Genomic DNA, 16,044 nt, shown 5'->3' with positions numbered 1-16,044 from the left:
TCCTATGTAACTTTACCAAGCCATCGAATGATTGAGTTGTCATCATTATCCCTCAGCAATCTTGAAAGTAAGATTTTCTACAAGACATTTCGTCATACCTTGGTCAGTTATCCTCAACTGTTTTTTCACCAATAATTTCGGCATTTCGGTTATGCTAAGGAAGCATTCACGCAGTCGCCGCCTACCCGGGACTATCGTGGGCTTCATTTGCCTCGATACAGTATGGAACGGAAAATTCGTCTTCGGAGTGGCCATTGACTGTCGATAGATTTCTTCCGTAACTAATAAATGGTGGCCAAAAAATTGGTCTTGCACTAATATACTGGAAATAATCATCCGGCTGTTCAGACTTGGGAAAACTATCATGAATCGGTGGCTATTTTTTACATCCTTCCATCGTCCAGCCTTTTCTAGCCCAGGCGTTGTATCAGTGAGCACTCATTGAAAGTACTGTACATCTACTCAGCTCGGGAGTTTCGTGGGCCTCCCGTGTGGGCTCCACTCCACTATGAAAGACAAGCATCAACGTCCACTTCCAATCTCAGCAAACAGCTTTCAGATGGGGATTGATTCAACATGAGCTGTTATAGGCCTCCGGCGACTCTGAACATACTCGATTCAAATGGCATGGGTAGCAATTCCTGATCCTTGATTCTGAATTGATCCCAAATCTAACAGTGCATACCATCATGAGAACTCATGACTCCATCCTATGTTCGCCGACTCATGAGAGAAAATTTGTGCCTCCCTCCACCGCCTGGTCAACGCCTCACTCACATCCCCAACTTCCCCTACCAACAATGATTCGGCCCCCCACATTCTCCGTCGAGCATCAACTTCCCGCCTCATGGTGGGGTCAGGCTATATTGATTGCTTTCCAAGTATCTTACGCGTAAAGTACAGTATCTGGATGTGTAGCCTCAAGTCGGTTCGCTTAGGTGAGTTACTGATGGCTTGCGATTTATGGAAACGGAGCGTCTGCCATTCAGGATTGAGAGAATTCGTATGAGAGTTTTTCTGACTGTCTGACCCTTATCCCTGGGCGGCATGGCTTCCAGTAGATCTCGTTTCGCTTTCCACGCACCAACGGTTGTGGCTATCCGCAGCGGTTTCTGAGAGGTGCAGATAAGAGCCGCAAACATCACAGTGACTTAGACAACGAACGTTTCAGCAAGTCAACCTAACTCTATTATTCAACGATGGCTTAGAGACAGATAGTAAACATGGAATGGCTCTCAACGTCTCGACAATTTGTTGCATATAAGAGGAGTTCGGATTTGCGGAAACCGACGGACAAACGAGTACCCTCGACGTTGAAATGTATCGGTACCTACCTACCTAGCCGGATAGGCAGGCGGCAGGATGGCAGTTGAGAAAGACGCGAAATTATATTGACAAATGGAACCACTGGGAGTTACGGTGTTACCTGACCTCTTGATTTTAGAATTTTGCCGAGTTTATCATCATTATCGCAGTTAATCTTACGTCTAAGACTTTAACGATTGTATGGCACTCTATGACTCTAGTAAAAGCCCTCCCAAAGTTTATGGGAAAGAACTCAATACCCGATCCAGCCTCACTGTAATCCATCCCATCTGGACCACTCGACCTTCACCATTCTCGCTTATTCGTACGAGTTCTAACTGGTAGCAAGGACCATCTGTCACAGCCTTAGACACTTGGGGTGAATATTAATGGTGGGATGTCTGTCGTCACCTTGCTTGATATTCCGAGATGGCGCCTATTCTTATCGTTCCTGGGCCGAGAACTCAATTGTCGACCAGTAGATAACAAAATCAAAGAATGCAACATGATGAAGCCGCTCGGCCGAGCTACCAGTGGCTCATGAGGGCAAAGCCGTAACGAAGATAGCCAGCAAAACAGCTATCTCATCTCAGTTCATCAATGTTGATGGTGCCCCAAAAGGTCGGTTTCTGGGGAAGATGCTCCCCTGGACGCCCCTGGCCGGCGCACGCCTTCTCTGTTCAACCATACTAGGATAGGCATAGTGCTGGAATATGGTTGAGGAGCGGGCTGCACGCCAAGGACCCGCCGCCATGTGTGGCTCGGGGATGTTCCAATGTTCCACTGAAGAGAAAGTACCGGATACTCAACCGTGCTACAGCGGGAGCGAGCGTACAGGGCGCCCTGTAAGGGTCTCGATGTACCGACAGCTGCTCTTCCAAGAGGTACTGTACAAGACGCCAATTGCCCGGTGGAGGGGGGGGGGCAAGGAGACAACATGCCAGGGTGTGGCCTAGAGCTTCCCCCAATTTTTTTTTCACTCGACGACTTTTTGGTGGGCCAGTCGTTCAACAATCAGCTCCTCCCTCGCAAGTCGGTTACAGTCGTGATTACCTATTCGTACGGGCCGTCCGCATCCATTGAATGTTTTGGCTTGATCCTTCAGCTCTGTCTCTTCTCTAATTCCTCCCATTGCTTCTCGCTGGTAGGCAGAACGGATTTCCACCTTTGGCCTTCATATTCATAGACTCTCCGGCCACTTTCTTCTGCCTCCATCATCCTTTTCCTCATTCTCCTTCCCCTCCTCCTCCCCTTCTTTCTGTCTCCCCGCCAGTTGAATTCAGCTTGGGAGCTTCCTTACGACGGTTCCATCTTCTCTTTACGTTGGGGTTAAGCGGGCCCCTGGTATATTCACCGTCAATTCGACCATCGTCTTGCACCAATTCTAGGTTGCGATAGCCAGTTCGCCCTTTTCGAGATACCCCTTCTTTCAAATCCTCTCACGACCTAATACCGCCAAAAATGCGTCCCGAAGTTGAGCAAGAGCTTGCTCACACGCTGCTCGTTGAATTGCTCGCATACCAGTTTGCTTCTCCTGTTAGATGGATTGAGACTCAAGATGTGTTCCTCGGTGAGAGGACCGCTGAGCGAGTCGTGGAAATTGGTCCTGCCGATACTCTTGGTGTCATGGCTAAGCGAACCTTGAAGTCCAAGTACGAAGCCTACGATGCCGCCAAGTCTGTTCAGCGAAATATTCTTTGCTATAACAAGGATGCCAAGGAGATCTACTATGATGTTGATCCCGTGGAAGAGGAGCCTGAGCCTGCGGCTGCTTCATCTAGTGATGCCTCTGCGGCTCCTGCGGCCGCTGCCGCTGCTCCCGCCGCCGCTGCTGCACCTGCCCCCAGTTCTGGTCCTGTCGCCCAGGTTGCCGATGAGCCTGTCCAGGCTGTCGACATTGTTCGCGCCCTCATTGCGCAAAAGCTCAAGAAGCCTCTCCTCGAGGTTCCTCTCAGCAAGGCCATCAAGGACCTTGTCGGTGGTAAGTCAGACTGAATCTGAGCCAAATGATTATTTTTTTAACGATGTTTCCTTTGCAGGCAAATCTACTCTTCAGAACGAGATTCTCGGCGATCTTGGAAAGGAATTCGGTTCCACCCCTGAGAAGCCCGAAGACACACCTCTCGATGAGCTTGGTGCATCCATGCAAGCCACTTTCGATGGCAACCTCGGCAAGCAATCGCTGTCTTTGATCGCTCGACTTATCTCCTCTAAGATGCCTGGTGGCTTCAATATCACAGCCGCCCGAAAATACCTCGAGAGTCGATGGGGCCTTGGACCTGGCCGACAAGATGGTGCCCTGCTTCTCGCCCTCACAATGGAGCCTCCCGCCCGATTGGGCTCTGAGGGTGATGCTAAGGCCTTCTTCGACGGCGTTGCCAACAAGTATGCCACCAATGCCGGCATCAGTTTGTCTACAGCTGCTGCGGCTGGCCCCGCCGGCGGCTCTAGTGGTGGCATGATGATGGATCCCGCTGCCATTGATGCCCTCACCAAGGACCAGCGTGCCCTCTTTAAGCAACAATTAGAGCTTCTCGCTCGATACCTCAAGATCGACCTCCGTGAGGGTGAGAAGGCTCACCTCAACTCCCAGAAATCCGAGAAGGTTTTGCAAGCCCAGCTTGATCTCTGGACTGCCGAGCATGGTGATTTCTATGCCTCTGGCATCGAACCGGTCTTCACCCCCCTCAAGGCCCGAACCTACGATTCATCCTGGAATTGGGCTCGCCAAGACGCTCTCAGCATGTACTTCGATATCATCTTCGGTCGTCTCCAGGCTGTTGATCGTGAGATCGTCAGCCAGTGCATTCGTCTCATGAATCGATCTAACCCCAAGCTCCTCGAGTTCATGCAGTACCACATCGACAACTGCCCCACCGAGCGAGGTGAGACTTACAAGCTTGCCCAGGAGCTTGGACAGCAACTCATCGAGAACTGCAAGGATGTTCTTGATGTCGCTCCTGTGTACAAGGATGTCTCCCTTCCTACTGGCCCCAGGACAACAGTCGACGCCCGAGGTAACCTCAACTACGAGGAAGTCCCCCGTGCCAGCTGCCGCAAGCTGGAGCACTATGTCCAGCAAATGGCTGAGGGTGGCAAGATCTCTGAGTACGGCAACCGCACCAAGGTCCAGAGCGATCTTTCTCGCATCTACAGACTCATCAAACAGCAGCACAAGCTGTCCAAGACTTCTCAGCTTGAGATCAAGAGCCTTTATGGCGAGGTCCTTCGCTCGCTTGCCATGAACGAGAGCCAGATCCTTCCCAAGGACAACAAGGGCCGAAAGGTTCTGAAGAACAGCCAGAGCAAGGGTAAGGTCGAGACCATTCCCTTCCTCCACCTCAAGAAGAAGGGTCTCCATGGCTGGGACTACAGCAAGAAGCTCACCGGCGTGTACCTCAACTGCCTCGAGGATGCTGCCAAGTCTGGTGTCACCTTCCAAGACAAGCACGTTCTCATGACTGGTGCCGGTGCCGGTTCCATTGGTGCCGAGGTCCTTCAAGGTCTCATCAGCGGTGGCGCTAAGGTCATTGTCACCACCAGTCGCTTCTCTCGCGAGGTCACCGAGTACTACCAGGCCATGTACACCCGCTATGGCTCTCGCGGCTCTCAGATTGTCGTTGTTCCCTTCAATCAGGGTAGCAAGCAAGATGTTGAGGCCCTTGTTGAGTACATCTACGATACCAAGGAGGGTCTTGGCTGGGATCTTGACTTCATCGTTCCTTTCGCTGCTATTCCCGAGAACGGTCGCGAGATTGACAGCATTGATTCCAAGTCTGAGCTTGCTCACCGTATCATGCTTACCAACCTTGTCCGTCTCCTCGGATGCGTCAAGGCCCAGAAGACTGAGCGTGGCTTCGAGACCCGACCCGCTCAGGTTGTTCTGCCCCTTTCCCCCAACCACGGCACCTTCGGTAATGATGGTCTTTACTCTGAGTCCAAGCTTGGCCTCGAGACTCTCTTCAACAGGTGGCATTCCGAGAGCTGGGCCAACTACCTCACCATTTGCGGTGCGGTCATTGGCTGGACCCGAGGAACTGGTCTCATGTCTGGTAACAATATCGTTGCCGAAGGCGTTGAGGCTTTCGGAGTCCGCACTTTCTCCCAGCAGGAGATGGCATTCAACCTTCTTGGTCTCATGTCCCCCACTTTGGTTGATCTGTGCCAGAATGAGCCTGTCTTTGCTGACCTCAACGGTGGTCTGCAGTTCATTCCTAACCTCAACGAGACAATGACCAAGCTCCGCAAGGATATCATGGAGACTAGCGAGGTTCGCCGTGCTGTTGCCAAGGAGAGCGCCATTGAGAACACCATTGTCAATGGTGCCGCCTCTGAGGTTCTCTACAAGAAGAAGACAATTGATCCTCGTGCCAACATCAAGCTTGACTTCCCCAACCGACCTGACTGGAAGACCGAGATTGAGCCACTCAATGAGAACCTCAAGGGCATGGTTGACTTGGAGAAGGTCGTTGTTGTCACTGGTTTCGCTGAAGTTGGCCCTTGGGGTAACTCTCGTACTCGATGGGAGATGGAGGCCTATGGTGAATTCTCCCTCGAGGGTTGCGTTGAGATGGCTTGGATCATGGGTCTCATCAAGAACCACAACGGTCTTATCAAGGGTAAGCCTTACTCCGGCTGGGTTGACGCCAAGACTGGTGAGCCCGTCGACGACAAGGACGTTAAGCCCAAGTATGAGAAGTATGTTCTTGAGCACTCTGGTATCCGTCTGATCGAGCCTGAGCTGTTTGAGGGTTACGACCCCAACAAGAAGCAGCTGCTTCACGAGGTCGTCATTGAGGAGGACCTTGAGCCCTTCGAGGCATCTAAGGAGACGGCTGAGGAGTTCAAGCGTGAGCACGGTGACAAGGTTGAGGTCTTCGAGATCCCCGACAGCGGTGAATACATCATTCGCCTCAGGAAGGGTGCCTCTCTCTGGATCCCCAAGGCTCTTCGCTTCGATCGTCTTGTCGCTGGTCAGATCCCTACTGGCTGGGACCCCAAGCGATACGGTGTTCCTGAGGACATCGTCTCCCAGGTTGACCCTGTCACCCTGTTCCTCCTTGTGTCCACTGCCGAGGCTCTCCTTTCTTGTGGTATCACCGATCCCTACGAGTTCTACAAGTATGTCCACGTCTCCGAGGTTGGTAACTGTGTTGGTTCCGGTATGGGTGGTGCCGCCGCTCTCCGCGACATGCACCGCACTCGTTTCCTCGACCAGCCGGTGCAGAACGACATTCTCCAAGAGTCTTTCATCAACACCATGGCTGCCTGGGTCAACATGTTGTTGATGTCCTCTTCCGGACCTATCAAGACCCCTGTCGGTGCTTGTGCTACCGCTGTCGAGTCTATTGACACCGGTTACGAGACCATCATGGAGGGCAAGGCTCGTGTCTGCTTTGTTGGTGGTTTCGATGATCTCGGTGAGGAAGGTTCTTATGAGTTCGCCAACATGAAGGCCACCAGCAACACTGTTGACGAGTTTGCCCACGGACGTACTCCCAAGGAGATGTCTCGTCCTACCACTACTACCCGAAACGGATTCATGGAATCCCAGGGTTGCGGTATCCAGGTCATCATGACTGCCAAGCTTGCTCTTGACATGGGTGTCCCCATCCACGGTATCGTTGCTCTTACCACCACTGCTTCTGACAAGATTGGCCGTTCCGTTCCCGCTCCTGGCCAGGGTGTTCTCACCACGGCCCGCGAGAACCCTGGCAAGTTCCCTTCACCTCTTCTCGACATTAACTACCGACGCCGCCAGATCGAGCGTCGCAAGAAGACTATCAAGCAATGGCAAGAGTCTGAGCTCGAGTACGTTTATGACGAGATTGATGCCATGAAGGCTCAGGGTGCTTCCTTTGACGAGAAGGAGTATGCTACAGACCGTTTTGCTCACATTGAGAAGGAGGCTGCCCGACAGGAGAAGGAGCTTCTCCGCAGCATGGGCAACAACTTCTGGAAGAGCGATCCTAGCATCGCTCCTCTGCGTGGTGCCCTCGCCACCTGGGGTCTTACTGTCGACGATATCGGTGTTGCCTCATTCCATGGAACCTCTACCAAGGCCAACGATAAGAACGAGTCCAATGTCATCTGCCAGCAGCTTCGCCATCTTGGCCGCAAGAAGGGCAACGCTGTCTTGGGTATCTTCCAGAAGTACCTCACTGGTCACCCCAAGGGTGCTGCTGGTGCTTGGATGATGAACGGATGCCTCCAGGTCCTCGACACCGGTCTTGTCCCTGGCAACCGCAACGCGGATAACGTTGATCCTGTTATGGAGCAGTACGACCTCATCGTCTACCCCAGCCGCAGCATCCAGACCGACGGTGTCAAGGCCTTCTCCGTTACCTCTTTCGGTTTCGGACAGAAGGGTGCTCAGGCCATTGGTGTCCACCCCAAGTACCTGTTCGCTACTCTTGATGAGAAGACCTACACTGAGTACTGCGCCAAGGTCGATGCTCGCCAGAAGAAGGCCTACCGATACTTCCACGATGGCTTCATCAACAACAAGCTGTTCGTCGCCAAGAACAACTCTCCTTACTCTGATGACCAGCTCAGCAAGGTTCTTCTCAACCCTGATGCTCGTGTCTCTGAGGACAAGAAGTCATCTGAGCTCAAGTATGCCTCTGACTTCATGAAGAAGTCGGAGAAGGTTGTTTCATCAGCCAAGGCCAAGGAGACTGAGCAAGTCATGGAGGCTCTGGCCCTCAAGGTCACGAACAAGAACAGCCAGGTTGGCGTTGATGTTGAGGACATTTCTGCCGTCAACATCGACAACGACACTTTCGTCGAGCGTAACTTCACCGCCAACGAGATCTCATACTGCCGCCAAGCTCCTAGCCCCCAGAGCTCTTTCGCTGGCCGCTGGAGTGCCAAGGAGGCTGTTTTCAAGTCTCTCGGCGTCGCTAGTCAAGGCGCTGGTGCCGCTATGAAGGACATTGAGATTGTCAAGGGAGAGAACGGCGTCCCCACTGTTTCTGTAAGTCACCCTGTAATCAAGTCAAACATGCAAGATGCTAACATTTATAGCTTCATGGTGAGGCTGCTGCGGCCGCCAAGAAGGCTGGTGTGAAGGACATCACACTGTCCATCTCACACTCTGATAGCCAGGCTATCGCTGTGGCTGTTGCCAACTTTTAAGTGCATACAATGAGACGGATGGTTTGTACGGGTTTACTTTGGACTTTGTAATGGGCGTTTGATGAACGTATGTTTCGATATAATGCCTGACTCTTTTGATGATATATGTTGGCGGCTACAGTTGATGATACTGGGCCTACGGTGTTGATAGAACGTGGCGTGGACAGCGCTGGGTAAAACAATTTTACGCATGAAATAGACAGTTTTAAGTTAAACTTGCGGGCACCCGTTGTGATATACATGTACAATCAACCTGTTCACGTAACCAGTTTTTATAGCCACGAACTAAGGTCAGCGGAGACTTGAGTTGTGGTCAGCCAAGACCCAAGCCAGGGAGTGGAAAAGAGTTCTTAATGGTTTTGGATTCATGACGGACCGTGGGCAACAGTGCTTGCTTAGCCAACGTACTGCATTTAAACGCGCGCGCACAAAATACTAAAAGCAGAAAACTTGTCTCGTGCTGACTTGAAGACATATGTCATTAATTTGGTTCATAGACTGGATTCTTCTTCCCAGCTTATTTGGAGTTCATCCTGAACTTCTACAGCCCACCGATAGGACCGCTACCAAGCAGGTAGTTGAAACGTCGATGTGGTAGTACCAGAGGATTAGCAGCTCCTCCTCATTCCTTTGGTATCATAGACTCCCCTATGCCTTGTCGTGAAGTGTTGTGAAATCTAGGGCCGTTGGTTCGATGCGTAGATATTATCGTCAACCATGTAATCATCTTATTGACCTCGGCCTCGTCCTCGTCCTCTTCCACCACGGCCACGTCCACGGTCACCACGACCGCTGTGATCTCCCCTTGATTGCCCCCCTCTTCCGCCTCGGAAACCGCCCTGCTGGCCCTTCTGTGATTCGCTAACCTGGTCGATAATCTCGTCCGGTACTCTCAAGTATTTGATCTGCTGTACATTAGTCTCCCTTTCTTGATGAATACTCCATAGCGCGCTTGAAACATACATTGTTTCCCTTGACATAGACCTCTGGTAACCGCACAAATCGATCGCCCTCCTGTACTCAACCCGTCAGCATATCCTATTCGAAACCATCGCGATCGCTACGGGAGCGCATACCGGGCTTGTCTGCACCACCTCCTTGAGGGTGAGGTTCATCCATGTATCGCACGAAACCAGATGTCCGTTGAGTGTCTCGCCGTTCTTCAGCTCAACGAGCATGGGGTGGCCCTGGGCCGCGTTGAGTAGTCCAAGGGGCAGCTATTTGATGTTAGCTTCTGCTATGCTAACATTGTACGCTGAGGTGATCATGACAATAAATAGTGGCAATCTGGGGATAGGGGTCATGCCAACATACCATGGTCTCATTCGTTGCGTCGTAACTATGTGATGTATGATGCGCGCGCTGGAAACACAACGTTGAGAATGGAACAAGCTCAGTGGAGCGCGGCTGTTCGGTGAGACCCAAGGTGAGAGCGGTTGTGAGCGGCTAACACCTCGCGGAGTGCATAGCCCCGGTTAGTGATAGTGGTCGTTGCGCAATTACCTTAGGAAAGGCTTCCGCTACCGGGCTGTATGCAAGGTACAGAATTAATTGGATTATCGGCAGAATCCATTTCTCAGCATCGACATTGGCAACATAATTGTACAGCCAGAATGCCTTGTCCACGATTGGTGTATAATGGCCTACGGCGCTGTCTTTGCCAAGTTACTTATAAGCCTCCTTCACTTAAAACCATAAGCTCGGCAGGGCCAGGACGGTGGCCTCAATATCTAAACACAGTTCAATATCGCCAATATGGGACCGACATAACCAAGGAGCAAAAAAGCACAGATTTTCTCGACAATGATAACTTATTGAGTTCATTTCATGATGAACTTGACCAGGCTATGTCTTTGGACTCTGAAGAGAAGGCCGGATCATTAAGTGCCTTTTTTGATGAATATGAGCACGGGCAAACCCAACAACAGAGTGCGGAGACGGGGCAACATGTTGATCAACAAGCCGTGCCACAAGGCCGAAACCCAGCCCTGGCTAAAGTCTTGCCAGACTTGAACGCCGTATCAGTGTCATTAATGGTTGACGCCCTTAGACGGTTACGAATGCCACGGCAAAAAGGCAATTCTGACCTCCCTAGCAACAGGTATTTGAGGATTCTGAATATCGTTAGATATCTTCTCAGAAACCGGAAATACCCCCCCGATGCTTTGATTTATGAGAGCTTGATGGCTGCTATGGCTGACCCACAAGGGTCCAGCACCGGAGTTAGCAAATTATTGCAGGACATGAGCATTCAAAATGTTCCGCTTACTGCAGATGTTTGCTACCTCGCTCTTGAAGCTCTCAGCGTACACCCAGATTATATCCTGCGGCAAGAGGTTGTGCAGATGATGGAGCAGCACTGGTTCGAGTTCACGATGCCTGCCAAGCAAAGCATTGCCGTGGCGATGCTCCGGGAAGGCCAGTTTGAGTTGGCCTTGAATAAATTCAACAAGCTTTTAGAAGACCCCGGGCACGTGGATCTTTGGGTCTACGATATTTTTATTCTGGAGTTTGGTAGAGAGGGCTTCTTTGATGAAATGCTTCACATACTCAAGAAGAGAAAATTTGCTCATGGTTCGGACAAAGCTTTCAGAAGTATCCAGCTGATGGCCCTGGACATGTTCAGCCAGGGCTTCCACCATGAAGGAACAACTTTTGTATGGCGAGATGTTGTCAACATACCAATTCACAACCCTTCTAACGGTATTATTGAGAACGTTCTGGCCACTGGAGCAAGGCACGGCGACACTGAACTCGCCAGTCAAGCTCTTGAGAAGCTGGCGAGTCGTGGCAAGCCTCGCCAGCAGCATAATGATGCCATCGTGGAGGCGTTTGCTAATTCGGGAAATGTGACGGGTGCGCTTACGATTTTGAATCTGCAACATAACAATGGGTGCCTACTTCTTCGAGGAACCACACGGCCTGTTCTACAAGCTTTACTCAAGAACCGGGACCTCATCAGCGAAGCTGAGGCTGCTATTCAAAGCATGCACAAAGAGGGCCCCGTCCCGCGGGAAGTCCTTATGGTTACGATCGAGGCTCTGGCTGAAGCCCGAACTTCAGAAGCTGCTATGCCCCTGTTCAAGGACACCCACCTCCTCACCGGGAAAAGCCCCCGATTGACAGACATTGGACTTCTGCTTCGTCATGCCGTCAAAACAGAGACGCAGTACGAGCTTGCAGTGGCCTACAATTCCGGACTTGCCAAGATTGACACCACGCCGGTGTCAATAAGGAAGAAGCAGTCTGAAAATAATCAAGGCAATGACGATGCCACGGTTCCCAAGACGTGGATGGATCAAGTCGATGCGGGACCTGCCTTTGATGTGATAATCCCAGCGTGCGCACAGATGGGCGATTTTGAGCTGGCATTCAAGTTTATTGACTATGCCAAGAATGCAGCGCCTGATTACCCGGCCTGGAGGTCTGCAGATTGGGTTAAGCCATTCATCAATTTGGCCCTTGACGCACAGCATCCTGGAGTGTGGGAGATTGTCGACCTATTAGACCGAGGCGAGGACGCGCCGGCTATGATGGTACGAAAGGAACTTCAACGACGGCGCATTCAGAAGAGAGCGAGCAGTTGATAATATGCTATGTTGTATAAGTCAATAGACGTGAGCTCAAGAACGAGACTCTGAGGTCGAGAGTGAGCATGAAAGAGACTATTACGTTACATTATCGTATCCAGTTTCTGGTTGCGCTTCAGGGTCAGCATTAAGTGATGTTGAGCCTATCAACTAGCTACTGTGTGTATCTGGGCCTGTCGTCAAGCAGACCAGCTGTTGTGGGTGAGCGTCAATGACGTGACCAACATAATAATGCGACCTCTCTGAACTTTCGTGTCTGGCCTTGAAATGCCATCACAGTAAGCAGGGTCCCGGGCTATCCGGTATATTTGTATTAGATTGAGCATGATTCTTATCAGGCTGGGGAGCGGGCGCCGATCATTGAGTAGTCGGGGCGTTTGGGTACCAGTCAGTGAGATATAAGGTCCTACCGGCCCAGGAAAAGCTGTTGGCTGTTATGGTGTGAAGGACTCAGATATTGTTGGGGTATATAAGAAGAGATTTCACTGTTCGGCCGAAAAAAGGACGAGTTCAGTGAGTCACAAGAACTGGTATACACATATTTAATCTCCGTCTGAAAGCAACGATATTTAATTCATAGTTGGTCCGTTGTGATTAATATTCCGCAGGGTCTCGGCATTCATTGACAATTGAGGCTCCTCGACCGGGGAGACGTCACACCGAGGGTGATTAATCCAGGGGCTTCTAAGCTTATGATTGGATGATCTTGGCACCACGTCCCCGGGACGATTGCTAAGCTTTTGACGGCAGATGGCGGAGGGTCTCACCCATTTGGGTCATTAGTGCTGATCTTTGGGGTTCAAGATATGTTTTAGTTTTTTTTTTTTTTTTTCATTTGCTGGGTCTGTTATGAGCTGGCGGGTTCTTGGAGCTTACCGCTGAGGTGAGAGACATGTGTGAGGGGGAGAGACAAGGAGATATAGGCTGAGATTCAGAGATGAAAGACAAAGTAAGCAGCCAAGATGCGCATATCGTCGTGTTAGTGCTCACAGATAAACAATAGTCTAAGAAAAAGGCAGCCGAGCATCCGGATCTCGATGACGACATATAGATTCAGTCTCCAGATGGTAATCAATCTCACTGTAGACAGAGTCAACTACCGTGTACATTCGACTAAAACGTAAGAAATCCGACTCACTTCGCAATAGACCCACAGGCTAAAGTGAATATTCATACAGTATTACAGTGTAAGTGCTCACACAGATAAGCAAATTGGGAACCCCGGTGATAAAAACTAATCACCCTCCAATCCTAAATGTCAGCCCTAAACTCCGCTTAGGTCCAGACTATTCCAAAACATGAAGCTTGTTGATCATCTCTAGGATAATAAAGTAGGCCGAGCACCGAGCAGGGATTGGTAATAACGTCAGGCATGTTAGTCCGAAAGTGGCTTACAGAGTTATTCTTGCTCGTATGGACACTATCAAAGACATGTGGAAGGGCTAAGATTACATTACAGCATGACGGGTGACTAACTCCGGATTGCTAAGCTCCGTGGTGTAAGAGCTTGCAGAGGAGTAGAGGAGTGGGAGAGAATATGAGTATAAGACGAGTGCATGCCTCAGGGAGATTTGAACTCCAGATCTCAATTAGCATAATAAGCTTAAAGAGAACCCTTCCCACTTAATATCTTCCTCTTATCTCCCTCTAATACAGTTACTCCGATAAGAAGATAAACATCAATATGTCAGACCTCATCAGAGATGCTCCCCTGGGGCAACTCATCCGCTTCGTCACTCGCAACAAGTATCTCCAGTACCCAGAAGAAAAGCCCGACTTCAAGCTTCCAGAGTCCTGGGTTGCAGTGATTAACAACCCCGATGCTATCATCGAAGAGTCTTCTCCCAACGACAACACAGTCCTCACTGGTACAGCTCTCGCATCGTCAGCTTCGTCTACTGTTGCAGCAGAGGAAGACCCCAAGCTCAAGGCTGAGAATGAGAAGAATGAGAAGAGCGAGAAGAATAATGAGAACGACGACATAGAGCGTGCTGATCCTCAGCCCGTGAGACTCCATCGATCACGATCTCCCCAAGAAACACAAGCCTACACTGTCGACAGACTCGAGGCCGATGAAGAGCACGATGTCGAGAAGGTCAAGTCTATCCCTGTTGTCCCCAAGCGTACAAAAGATGGTTCTATCCTCGTCGATTGGTACTTCAGCGACGATAACGAGAATCCTCATAACTGGACCAACAACCGCCGCCTAGGTGTCTCTCTCATCATCTGTTTATACACCTTCGTCGTGTATACATCCTCTGCGATCTACACTTCCTCAACTGAAGGTGTCATGCGCGCTTTTGGAGTTAGTCAGCTTAAAGCTACACTTGGCCTTTCACTATATGTCTTGGGGTATGGTATTGGTCCTCTGATTTTCTCACCCCTGAGTGAGATCCCTCGCATTGGACGAAACCCCGTTTACATCGTCACGATGTTTCTCTTTGTTATCATCTCTATTCCTACGGCACTAGTGAACAACTATCCCGGTCTCATGGTTCTTCGATTCCTTCAAGGCTTCTTCGGCTCGCCTTGTTTGGCTTCTGGTGGTGCTTCGCTAGGAGATATTTACAGCCTCATGGCTCTCCCCTATGCCATGATGGCCTGGGTCTCGGCTGCTTACTGTGGTCGTAAGTCTCCTCTTCTCTCACTGTCACTTACTTTCAACTAACATATTCAGCTGCTCTTGGTCCTCTGATCAGCGGTTTCGCCGTTCCCGCAAAGAACTGGCGCTGGTCTCTTTACGAAAGTATCTGGGCCTCAGCCCCTATCTTCATCCTCATGTTCCTTCTCCTTCCTGAGACCAGTGGTGCCAACATTCTCCTCCGTCGAGCAGAGCGTCTTCGAAAGCTCACTGGTAACCAACGTTTCATGTCACAGAGTGAGATTGACCAGCGTCATATGAAGGTCTCTGCTATTGCTGTCGATGCCCTCATCAAGCCCATGGAGATCACCATCAAGGATCCTGCCGTGCTGTTCGTGCAGGTCTACACTGCCATTATTTATGGTATCTACTATTCATGTAAGTTTCCTCCACTATATGATTGGTATCTCTGATAACTAACTCTTCTTAGTCTTCGAGGTCTTCCCCCGTGTCTACCCAGTCTACTACAACATGAACCTTGGCCAAATCGGTCTCGTCTTCCTCTGCGTTCTCGTCTCTTGTATGATTGGAGTAGGCCTCTACGTCTCCTACCTCTACTTCTACATGGACCCCCGCATCGCTAAGCGTGGTTGGCCCATCCAAGAAAGCCGCCTCGTTCCAGCTCTTCCGGCCGCCCTTGGTCCTACCATTGGCTTGTTCCTCTTTGCCTGGACAGCTCGAGCCTCTATCCACTGGATCGTACCCACCATTGGCATCACCATCTACGGAGCTACAGTTTTCATTGTCATGCAGTGTATCTTTGTGTACATTCCTCTCAGCTACCCAATGTACGCTGCCAGTCTCTTCGCAGCGAATGACTTCTTCCGCAGTGCTCTTGCTTGTGGCAGTGTTCTCTTTGCCCAGCCCTTATTTGACAATCTCGGCGTTGCTAAGGGTACCAGTCTTCTTGGTGGCTTGAGTGTTATTGGTATCATTGGTATCTGGCTGCTGTACTTTTACGGTGGCAAGCTGCGATCTCTCAGCAAGTTTGCTATTTCAGACCATGTTGAGTAGATGAAGCACGATACATCTAAGGGCGGACAGCCCAATTTGGATACCACACTGGAAATTAATGTGACGGAAATACCATGGAATTCGGCGGAACTCGAGGGGAATACACACAAGTTAACGTTAATGATGGGCTGAATAGCACCTAATAATGATTTAAGCGATGTGATGCTTCAAAAATACTATCGCATCCGTCAAATGCAACAAAAATGCTATTACCCGCGATTCTCAATTGTCTGACATTGCTGGGTATCTCTAGACATGAGTGCCTTAACTCGAGTCCTGTTTATGCCGTAATCATCGCGCTAAATAAACCGATTCGCCAAACCCGTCCATAGCAATTTCAGCCCCAATCATGAGCCA

General features: G+C 50.4%; 4 protein-coding genes across 4 annotated transcripts; 3 read left to right on the top strand and 1 right to left on the bottom strand.

Annotated features, from left to right (window-relative positions):
• Positions 1–2,766: 2,766 nt before the first annotated feature.
• On the top strand, positions 2,767–8,442 carry BKA55DRAFT_503703 (uncharacterized protein; the record flags this gene model as incomplete). The annotated part of the gene is made up of 3 exons (XM_046187031.1): positions 2,767–3,286; positions 3,345–8,281; positions 8,332–8,442. The coding sequence occupies 3 exons, from the start codon at positions 2,767–2,769 to the stop codon at positions 8,440–8,442; spliced, it is 5,568 nt and encodes a 1,855-aa protein (XP_046053358.1).
• A 308-nt stretch (positions 8,443–8,750) lies between these two features.
• BKA55DRAFT_561443 (uncharacterized protein) lies at positions 8,751–9,824 on the bottom strand. Its single transcript, XM_046192165.1, has 4 exons — positions 9,757–9,824; positions 9,519–9,659; positions 9,406–9,456; positions 8,751–9,347 (listed from the first exon to the last, which is right to left on the bottom strand). The coding sequence occupies exons 1-4, from the start codon at positions 9,757–9,759 to the stop codon at positions 9,171–9,173; spliced, it is 372 nt and encodes a 123-aa protein (XP_046053357.1). The 5' UTR covers positions 9,760–9,824; the 3' UTR covers positions 8,751–9,170.
• A 465-nt stretch (positions 9,825–10,289) lies between these two features.
• BKA55DRAFT_687049 (uncharacterized protein) lies at positions 10,290–12,029 on the top strand (the record flags this gene model as incomplete). Its single annotated transcript, XM_046199010.1, has 1 exon — positions 10,290–12,029. One exon carries the CDS (start codon positions 10,290–10,292, stop codon positions 12,027–12,029), a length of 1,740 nt encoding a protein of 579 aa, XP_046053356.1.
• A 1,369-nt stretch (positions 12,030–13,398) lies between these two features.
• BKA55DRAFT_288221 (major facilitator superfamily domain-containing protein) lies at positions 13,399–15,884 on the top strand. The gene is made up of 3 exons (XM_046185533.1): positions 13,399–14,659; positions 14,710–15,051; positions 15,104–15,884. Exons 1-3 carry the CDS (start codon positions 13,717–13,719, stop codon positions 15,685–15,687), a joined length of 1,869 nt encoding a protein of 622 aa, XP_046053355.1. The 5' UTR covers positions 13,399–13,716; the 3' UTR covers positions 15,688–15,884.
• The last annotated feature ends 160 nt before the right edge of the window (positions 15,885–16,044 follow it).

This window comes from Fusarium redolens (genome assembly GCF_020744475.1).
Source record: "Fusarium redolens strain MPI-CAGE-AT-0023 chromosome Unknown BKA55scaffold_4, whole genome shotgun sequence".
Classification (NCBI taxonomy): domain Eukaryota; kingdom Fungi; phylum Ascomycota; class Sordariomycetes; order Hypocreales; family Nectriaceae; genus Fusarium; species Fusarium redolens.
This window is presented reverse-complemented; position numbering and strand designations above follow the sequence as displayed.

Coding starts and splice junctions, on each gene's coding strand:
- BKA55DRAFT_561443 (XM_046192165.1), bottom strand. Junction 9,457..9,518: donor AGGTGGTGCAGACAAGCCCG/GTATGCGCTCCC, acceptor GGTTGAGTACAG/GAGGGCGATCGATTTGTGCG. Junction 9,348..9,405: donor TCTATGTCAAGGGAAACAAT/GTATGTTTCAAG, acceptor AATGTACAGCAG/ATCAAATACTTGAGAGTACC.
- BKA55DRAFT_288221 (XM_046185533.1), top strand. CDS start 13,717: ATGTCAGACCTCATCAGAGATGCTCCCCTGGGGCAACTCATCCGCTTC. Junction 14,660..14,709: donor CTCGGCTGCTTACTGTGGTC/GTAAGTCTCCTC, acceptor TAACATATTCAG/CTGCTCTTGGTCCTCTGATC. Junction 15,052..15,103: donor TTATGGTATCTACTATTCAT/GTAAGTTTCCTC, acceptor AACTCTTCTTAG/TCTTCGAGGTCTTCCCCCGT.